The sequence below is a fragment of the Gadus chalcogrammus genome, chromosome 9 (assembly GCF_026213295.1).
Source record: "Gadus chalcogrammus isolate NIFS_2021 chromosome 9, NIFS_Gcha_1.0, whole genome shotgun sequence".
Taxonomy (NCBI): domain Eukaryota; kingdom Metazoa; phylum Chordata; class Actinopteri; order Gadiformes; family Gadidae; genus Gadus; species Gadus chalcogrammus.
In genome coordinates, this window is record NC_079420.1 from 1480622 (window position 1) to 1490764 (window position 10143).

Consider the following 10143-nt stretch of genomic DNA (forward strand, 5'->3'; position numbering starts at 1 on the left):
TATAAGCATCAGTTTCAACAAAGCCAGGTTTTACGAGGCTGGTCAACTCGCATGGTGAAGCGACCACAGGCTTCACCCCGGCCAACTAAAAACTGAGGATTTTCTTTGATCGGTCACTTTCTTATTTACTTGTGCAAGCTCTGATGTTTAGAGAGACAATTCGAAAAACTAAGTGATGTTGAGGTGTGACTGAGTTTGTAATCAGTGCTAGGGAATAGAGCTTGGCTGCAATTTTAACTCTGTCTTGGTAAATAAGAGTTCAACATGGACACATTCAAATTAACTTTGCACAAATCAACCAATAAGGTGCGTAAGTGTCTTAGATAATGAGTCACTTATCTTGAAAGAATATTCAAATAAATCTGCATTTCATTTTTTTAATATAAAAAGCGGCCTGCAAAAGGCACAAGCAATGGGAAACGCTGTAGCTAAACTGCAGCCTAACTGCTAAGTAAATAGCTACAATGTATTCCTGCTGTATAGTTGTATTTATTTTGGAATCGGAGGACATGAAAGCACATCTATTTCAAGCAGAGTTTGGTTTAGGAAGCACTTAAGTGGCCAAAAGTTTTTGCAGGGTTGAAGGCAGAGAAAATATACTTTGGGCTCGCTATGGGGAATCTACTTTACAGGGCAGGACCAGTGTGTACTGTCCCTCCTGGTCTGGTATTCTAGAGATTAAGAAGCCTTCGTCGAATGTGCAGTTATAACAAAGTCTGCAGTAAAGTTCAAAAGGTTTTTTTTTTTTTTTAAAGGGAGCTGTAAACTAGCTTTCCTACGGTGGAACTAAGCAAACAATTCGGTACCATAGCACTGAAGCACAAGGAACCCAATGCAGTCCTGGAACAGGTTGATATAAACATGAAAAACTGAGCATAGTATACTCTGAGTGTAGCCGCAGAGTATATTGTTGTATTTCACTTAAAAAATATATATACATTTATATTTTGACACACACATTCAGGAAAACATTCTTCTGATGTTAAATCTTGTAAGATATGACAAAAAAAGCAACTTGTATTTTTAAAGTGCAGAAATCATATACTTTAATCCGTCTATATTATGAAAGCCTAAGAAAGGCTAACAAATAAATAAATATAAATACACACACACACACACACACACACACACACACACACACACACACACACACACACACACACACACACACACACACACACACACACACACACACACACACACACACACGTACACACACATTCCCAATAGTATTCCACAATCCCTCAACATTCCCAGCCTCCGTCCACCCCCGTTGACGTGTGGTCCCCCTACCTTTGTGGCTGAGTGTGACCCTGGGTACCCCCTGGAGTGAGGCGCTGGCTGCTGATGGCAGAGGAGCCCCCAGGAGCAGCAGCGGCAGCAGGCCCAGGAACAGCAGCCTCGGGTGGGAGGCTGTCCAAGACCTCACCGAGGCCCCCCGCAGCGCCCTCCGTGGACCTGGGCGGCCGCGTGTCTCCTCCTGGGAGAGGCTCCCGGTACCAGAGCCCCCATCCATCTTCCTGGTGGGTGGGTTCAGTGTGTTAGGCCCGGTGTTTCAGCACTCACTCCAAAGGGCCCTGAAAGAGACACACAGCCCTTTAGTCATGGCAACTCTGTGTGTGGGTCTGTGTGTGTGTGTGTGTGTGTGTGTGTGTGTGTGTGTGTGTGTGTGTGTGTGTGTGTGTGTGTGTGTGTGTGTGTGTGTGTGTGTGTGTGTGTGTGTGTGTGTGTGTGTGTGTGTGTGTGTGTGTGTGAGCTCAGTGATGATACTTGAAGTTGTTAAGCTGGAAAGTATACCCTAGCAGGAAATGTACACACACCGGTTGTTGTGGGTATTCATTCATTTCACCATGGAGTCCCACAGGCATGTGGCTTGCCCTGCTACTTGGCTTCAGCTGTTGTCTTGCAACAGCCTATCCCATTGTTTCTCATTTTAAACCTTGTTTGCTCAAAACAAAGTCACAGAGTCTCTCATTCTCTCTCTAACTCTCCCTCTGTCTATCTCCCTCTGTCTGTCTGTCCGTCTCCCTCCCTCTCCCTCCCTCCCTTTATGTTACATTATAAATGGACCATGTCCTATCCCACTGTTCATGCTACATTAGACAGACCGATGCTGCAGACATTTGTCAATCCACACTGACGGCCACAAAGTATATCAGTTGATTAAAACAGCATAGCCGACGGGAGCATACATGTTAGTGGTGTTCTTATTCTGTCGCGTCAGAGTGAATGAGCCGGAACGCTCATTGTAGCACAGCACTGAAGTGTTGGACCGATGGCAGTTGGTTTTCTTTTGAATTGCGTTTTGACTGAGAAATGTATTATTCAAGGGTTGTAATCGTGTGAAAGACGTGTTGGGGCCCTCGGCAGAATCTCAGAGGGGATCTTTTTTTTGGTTTCTTTCAGAGACGCGTCTCAGCGCTGAACATCCTGTCGAGCTACTCATTAACTTGTCGACGAGTAAGCAACAACTTAATTAGAAGAAAAATGAATGAATCCAAAGAATGTGTGACCTCCGACTCACTCGTTCCCCTCCTCTCTGCCTCTATTCTTCATTCTTTCTCTCCTCTCCCCTTTCTCACCCCTTCTTTATCACCCTCTCCCCCTCCTCTTCCCCCTCCTCCTGCCCCATCATGAGATACATCAATATGAACCTGTCTCAGGACAATCTAAACATGTCAAAACTAATTAATGGATCCCTTCAATGCATGCACATGTACGCACGCACGCACACACACACTAATAACAAACCAGTTTTCACCCTCTGGGAAATACTTAACCAAGAAAAACAACCAACACCAATATTGTTGCAATTGAAGCAAGTGGGGGTTCGATCGCCTACTTCAAACTCTGGCTGCAGGGCATCACTCACACACGCACACAAGCACAAAAAATATACTGGGTCTGAACTCTGCACACACACAGCCTGCACACCGTGGCAAGCAACTCATATCTGAGTGAGGGAGCTATGGCGGGAGGGGAGAGGGGGAGAGCCTCCTTAACTAGGAGAGGGCAATGACACAATCTCAGTCATGTGAGAACAGTTCATGTCAAGCATGCTCCATCATCTTCTCAGCGCTGCCGAGCCAGAGACGTCCATCACAGGCAGCGGGGAGGGGATGGCCCGGGGCAGGGCCTGGCTCCAGAAGCACCAGGGAGGCTCCGGTGGTAGGAGTGCACGGTAACATGCTCCGTCTGCTTTCAATGGCTGACAAGGAGCCGTCAGCGGCGGAGAGATGCCTAGCAGATACCCGCTGTGGGTGGATCTCTCTCGCTGTCTGTCTCCCTCTCCGGAACATTCAGACACTGAGTTTTGGCAGATGCACAGAGTACCTCAGCCACTCTCCTGCTTTTACTTTTACTACTTCTTTAACTGGATGGAACAGACTCGGGAAGACGGTGATGCAATGCATTGCACTCCTTTATAGACGACTAACAAGCAGCGGGTATATTTTCTGACGTTGGGTCTTATCTTCTACATTTTATTGTGATGTCTAGCATATCTGTGATCCCAGAAACCATAATGCTGGTTGCAGCCCAGCACAAAGAAGCAGAATGTACATAGAAAGGGTTAAGATTTGTTCCTCTCCTGGTTAAATATAATACAATAATGAATGACCCCTGCCCCCCTTTAGACATTATTTACTGCATCATAGCATCCGGCAAACAGTGTGAAGTTAAAAACACCAGAGAGTGATGGAGATTGACGGCAAGAAAGTGTGTGTGTGTGTGTGTGTGTGTGTGTGTGTGTGTGTGTGTGTGTGTGTGTGTGTGTGTGTGTGTGTGAGAGAGGCGAGAAAAAGAGATAGTCAAATGCCATGCAGGTCAAACTAACAACCGGCTGTTTCCTACAATCGCTGTTGTTTTTAGAATTGTGGCTTATGCACGCACGCACGCGCACACACACACACACACACACACACACACACACACACACACACACACACACACACACACACACACACACACACACACACACACACACACACACACACACACACACACACACACACACACACACACACACACAGATGAGGTGGAGCGGGGCGGCTGATCTGAAACAATCCTGAGTGTGATGGTGACAGACCGAATCCGATGATCTCAGAGCACAGCAGAAATCAGTTTAACCGCTGACAACCGGGGTTCTGGCCCGACATCAAACACCACGCACGCGGCCATAAAGACCTGCCGTTCCCAAACACAACTATGCAGCCAGTTCATATTACCAGCATTAACCACACTGTATATTATACTAACCCTAAACCTCTGGAAGCGTACTCCCAGTGTGGAGGATCAGCTAGAGGTGAAGAACACCACAGCTGAGTCCCTGAAAACAGGAAGCCTCAAAGAGGAGAGGCAGTAGACATAAGGCAGCCAGATGGACGGACAGAAAGACAGGCAGACGGACAGACAGCCCTAATGAGGTGTCCTGTGAGCAGAGAGAAGGACCCCGCTGGGCAGGGTATTATCAGAAGTCCCCGTCCCTCCAGGACTTAATGCCGTGCGCCTTGGTTCCCTGACCACAGGCAGAGGCCCGTCAGAATAACACCGCTAATTGTTTCTAGCTCTCAGGACATTAGCTGCTTTTTCTTGGCAGCCGTCGGCCACCTTGTTTTTTCTACTTTAGGTTGAAGCGAGCGGGCTACCCCCCCTGTGAGGCTGTGTGCGTTCTACCAGGGTGCAGTACAGCACTGACACTGGAACATATAGGAGTCTCTGTGTTGGGACCAAAACACACACGGGGACAGGAACAAAAACAAAAGTAACTATAAGTTACTTCAGCAAAGAATAAGAGAAAACAGTGTAGCTCGGGAAGGAGTCGAATACAATTGAAAGACATTTCATAGAAAAGTCAAAGGATGTCTAAGGCTATGATTGAGCTCCTCTTAATTGTTATTTTCAGTTGAATTGTTAAATAATAGACTGCTAATGTCCGTTAATACTGCTACTCTATTTTAAAATAGATCTTTAATCTTAATTTTTTAACTTGCCTTTTTAACTTTCTATTTTACTCATTCCTTTGCGTATGTTGCGTAAAGTTGCCTTGCATTCATTTGATTTTTCCTAGCTAAATGAAAAATAAAAATGAATTAAAGAAATATAATCAATACAATGTATGCCCAGACTAGAAGAACATTTCCAGCAAGGTCCTCCAAATTGGAAGTGTGAGTACAGCACACACGTCCTGGGTGATAATTATTCAGACTATAAAGGTCAGCCAGTCTGGCTGCCTACGTTCCCCCGTTCTCCGCGGTCTGTTGTCTGAAAATACATCAGTCATATAATACAGCAGAGCGCAGTTGTTAAGGTAACGGGAAACACTGTCGCCTGCAGACGAAGCTTTCCCTCTGCCTTTGTCGGAGACTAGCTTTATGTTTACCGTTACCTAAAGCCGCTATCGCCTTCAGCAGGAGAGGACGCCAGCTGACACACTATACCCCTCCATGTAACTGAACCGGGTCGAACGGAGGGCGACTTCTAACACATATGCAGGTGGGAAGCAGCGAGGAGGGAGGGGGGGAATTATACCGGATTAAGGGTCTGAACCTCTTCAATGGTGCAGTGTTCAATCAGAAAGAGCCAGAAGAAAAAATTGAAACTAAGTTGAATGGCTATTTTATATGCCTAGGATGTTCAGTGGCTGCCCGTAACTATGGCAACGCATGATAGATACACAAATGGAAAGACTTGCTGGCAGGAAGGACTACGCAAGTATCTCTACACACCCTGTTATTGACACATTCTGATCGGGGAAATCAGGGCTTGTGCAATGCAGAGGTTATGATTCACAGTGAAGGTGTCTGTGTCTTCATGGACGTTTGCATGTATACTGTGCGAGCGCGAGTGTGTGTGTGCACGTGCGTACATAGGTTTGGTATTTGTGTGTTTATGCATTTGTGCGAAGCATGCTGATGTGTCAATGTGTGTAATGTGTCTGTGTGCGTGAGTGTGCGATCGTGTGTGCCACGCGCTCCGTTTAAATGGGTGTAATTTGATAGCACCTTAAGGTAGGCAGATGGGGCCAACAAAGCAAGGTTTATAATTGAGTTACATGTCAAAGTGCTCTTGTTTTGCCGTTGCATAGCCTGGGGCCAAGGGGCTCTACTATAGCAGTCCTTAAGAGTGTTCCCTATCAGCTAGAAGCTATGGGACGAGAGCTCGAATTCTCTCTGTGTCCGGGAACATGCTCAAAGGGACTACACTCCTGAAAGCAGGGTGGAATCCAGTAGTGTGGAGGAACAAGGGAGGGGATTCAATGCAGCCAGGGTGTCTCTCCGCCAGTCAACTGCACCACCGCCATGGACCGTCTAAAGATAGTAACATCACCAGCCCTCTAAAAGCACCTTTCCTCGCCCGAGCCACAAGCAGGGAGTCCTGAAGCCAGACCATATAAGGGTGGACTAGAATGACACATAACAGCCTTTTGATTTTTTTTCTTACACTCTCCACAGAGACACACACACACACGCATACAAAACCTGCAGTGTTGAGAAAGCCAATGTCTGAAGTTTCTGTTTTCGGCGCAGTGGGACGGCAGAGCCAGTGCTACGCGCCGTAACACAGCTAGCCGTGGTGGAATGAAGGCTGCGGGCCATTTACAACAGAGCAGAATATTGATGCTAGAACTGCAAGGGGCTGTTGGATCAGTCCAGGCATGCCACACTAAGCACGAGGTGAGACACGGGCCACAGGGTGGCTCTGACACAGCACAGCTATGTGAGATGAAGTGGAAATGACCCGTGCCCTGTGCTGTTTTCAATACCCCCAGAGCCAGTTATCCCAACAGAAACACCATTATCAAGCACAAACCGCGCCGGCCAACTGTCCATGCTTCAGTTTCAGCCACAGGGGAATATAGTGTGGAGTGTTTAAACTGTGAATTTGTAAGTAAGCTTACCTGTGTGTGTGTGTGTGTGTGTGTGTGTGTGTGTGTGTGTGTGTGTGTGTGTGTGTGTGTGTGTGTGTGTGTGTGTGTGTGTGTGTGTGTGTGTGTCATCAGTGCAGTGGAGCAGTGACTGGATGGAGCTCACAGAGTCTAATCAAAGAAGGTTTTCAGAGTCCCCCCTCTCAGGCAGAAATGATTTATTTATGCGCCTGACATGCTGGTCAAATACACTGCAATGTGCCAGAGAAATTATTATCCGAAACACCCCAATCACTCCACCCTTCTATTAGCTTTAGCTTTAGCTTTAGCTCTCTCTCTCTCTCTCTCTCTCTCTCTCTCTCTCTCTCTCTCTCTCTCTCTCTCTCTCTCTCTCTCTCTCTCTCTCTCTCTCTCTCTCTCTCTCTCTCTCTCTCTCTCTCTCTCTCTCTCTCTCTCTCTCTCTCTCTCTCTCTCTCTCTCTCTCTCTCTCTCTCTCTCTCTCTCTCTCTCTCTCTCTCTCTCTCTCTCTCTCCTCCCAAATGTAACTTTCTGTCTCTCTGGTGCTCAAGATGTCTATTTGCATTACTTCTCTGCTGTTGATCCGGGTTGAAGTAAGTAGTTTAAAATCCTCTTTTAGAAGCAAGTTTGTCCTCTGCCCTGTCAGTTCAATCGGGTGTGAGGCAGACTATCTGGGCAGCAGTGCTCCTCAGGCCCTTATGACTGAGGTTCTTTCAGCTCGCCTGCCTCGAACACCCACTGGCATATAGTAAAAACAAAGTGCTTGTGAATACTGCATAAACGTAGGATGGTTTCACTCAAGGCCACACTCAGCACTATACGCAATGTTTGGCTCAGTGACACGTTGTTTAACATTTTAAAATCGTAATGTTTAACATCTTGATGTCAAATGGCAAAACGCTCTATACTTAAGTGCAATGTCAGTTGTAGTTTGAGCGTGTGCGGCCCTCTGAAAGCATACAAGTTACAAACGTCCCCTCTGCCTGCCCAGATATATTTCTCAACTTGAAGGGAGGCAGTCATCTGCAGAAGAGTTTGCCCTCTAACTATGCCGAACATCTGGCTTAAAACATACAGTTTGGATTACACCACTATCACAAAGAAATGATGCGAGTAATTTGAGACACAATTCCACAAAGGTAACTGAAACACAAAAGCTGGAGGGAGAGGCAAGATAGGCATATAAAAGTCAACTGATTCATTATATTAGTAAGCTATTGTTATTCAAATGAAAAAAAACAATATACTACAACCAACAAATAAAAACAATACTTGGTCCTGGTTTACTGTCTAAATCGAAATTAATCAGTGCAGTTTGTGGATAACTTAGACGTTCACCAAAATTACCAACAATATAATGTTACGTCAATAAGCATAGTCAAATGGGCTGATTCAAATAAAAAATGATTTGGCCAATGTTGTTTGGCAAAGGCCCAAGTCCCCGAATCAATACTGCCAGTGACCAGAATTAGGTTGTCTATTATTTAATTCGACATATTCAATACGTTTATTTATTATTTATTTATTATTATTAACAAAGGCTAAAGGACTATGATAACAGTTTTTTGTTTCGTTTTATATTTGTTGGGATACAGTTATTTGATTTTGGACTACAAAGAATGACCAATTGCAATGTAATTAACCTACTCCAATAACTAATAATGAGCCAATAATAAATTATAAATGTGGACAATAATCTTACAAACTAACGTTAGGCATATGCCACAAAGTTAAGCGACCACAGGTCGCACAGTTCATGTGTCGGCTTTATGGAATCGATACGTCAATCCCAAGCAATTGTAACATAATGTTCATCAAACTATTACTCAAATGCAACGCGTTGACACATCGCGGCAGGCTGTAGCCTACTCCCGCAACTTTACATCCGTTTAGGGAGGAAGGATAGCAGGTGAGCCGCTCCGCTACAAGTTGAGCCTTACCTGCGTCTTCTTCTTCCAGCCAAATTAGGTCTCAACTCTTTCCCTCTGCGGCCACCAACCTCTGACCAACAACTAAAAGAGCTCGGTCTCACTTGATGGCACTTGTACAATCGCATGTATTCCCCTAGCTCCTAGCTTAGCTTATTTACGAACTGTCCAACAACGCTCTTGAACTCTCAGTGCACTCGCGCGTGTTGGATGACTGAATCTGAAAGCAGCTCGCGCCGGGAGGGAGGCAGGCAGGCATGCTGCAGACGCCCAGTCGTCCCGGAGGGGAGGGGTTAGCGGGGCCTCAGCATCTGCACTGGTGCCAGGTCCTTCTCCCTGGCCCTGCAGTCAGCTCCTCATGATGTGAGGAGGATATTATACTGTATTTAAAACTTCAGACCTGAAAATGAGTCATTGTCTCGCTCGACCCTAAATAAACTGCTATTTGAGGATGTTCCTACTATTTATTTTGTCAATGAACAAATTTGATTTGAATTCTAAATTCCAACCACACATTAAACATCCTCCAAATGACGATACATTTTTGTTTTAAATTGTTTTAAATTGCTTCGAGTTTCCCCTAATGTCGTCTTTATGTGGGCCAACACAGACTTTCTATTCTATATTACACTCTGTAAATATGGAAATGCTTACACTGTATAACTGCTGTGCATCAGGGAATGCTGTCTTGTTTGGTGCTGCAGCAGCACACAGGTTGAAGAAAGACAGACTTCTTAAGGCTGAACAATAAACAAAGAAGACGAAGACGCTGATGTATAGATGCATATAGCCGATATTCTTGGTAGGCTTTCAGTCGGACTAAAGGAGGATGTGAAGGAGAGCAATGCTTCATGGGAAGGTGAGGGGCTATCCATCTCTGGTTGGCCGTGCTCCGGTGTTGGCTCCCTCCTGAACAGTGGCGTGAGGCAAGCAGCTGTGTTTGGGTTTGGGCTTGCAGACGGACCGTTCCGCAGGGCGGAATCCTCTTGGCTGCCTGTCTCCTAGACACATGGTGCGTTCACAATCCGCTCCCTCGCTTTGAAGTAAACAGTCCCTCCTGCGTGGAGGGTTTGCACATGGGGACACAGTCAGGGATTAAACCCAAACACACAGAGCAACACACACACAAAGGCGCGCGAGCACACACACATACACACACAAAGCTTGCTTTCGTGGCCAGGTCATTGCCAAGTGTATGCAGAGGTCACCTCGCACCCCAGTGTTAAAATAAGGTCATATGTCACCCGGCTTTGAGATGTAAACAGAAACAGACGGCTTGTGTCTCCCAAATATAAAAGATAAGATGTTGATAAAAAGTTCACCTATTGGCCC

At 45.9% G+C, this 10143-nt stretch overlaps 1 protein-coding gene across 1 annotated transcript in view; it reads right to left on the reverse strand.

Annotated features, from left to right (window-relative positions):
• Window positions 1-9096, reverse strand: part of sema3d (sema domain, immunoglobulin domain (Ig), short basic domain, secreted, (semaphorin) 3D) — a 28527-nt gene extending 19431 nt beyond the window's left edge. Inside the window, exons 1-2 of the mRNA XM_056598145.1 lie at window positions 8824-9096; window positions 1294-1577 (exon numbers count right to left, since the gene is read on the reverse strand). Of these exons, the coding sequence (XP_056454120.1) occupies window positions 1294-1516 (223 nt within the window). The 5' untranslated portion in view covers window positions 1517-1577; window positions 8824-9096. The remainder of the gene's footprint in view (window positions 1-1293; window positions 1578-8823) is intronic.
• Between the last annotated feature and the right edge of the window lie 1047 nt (window positions 9097-10143).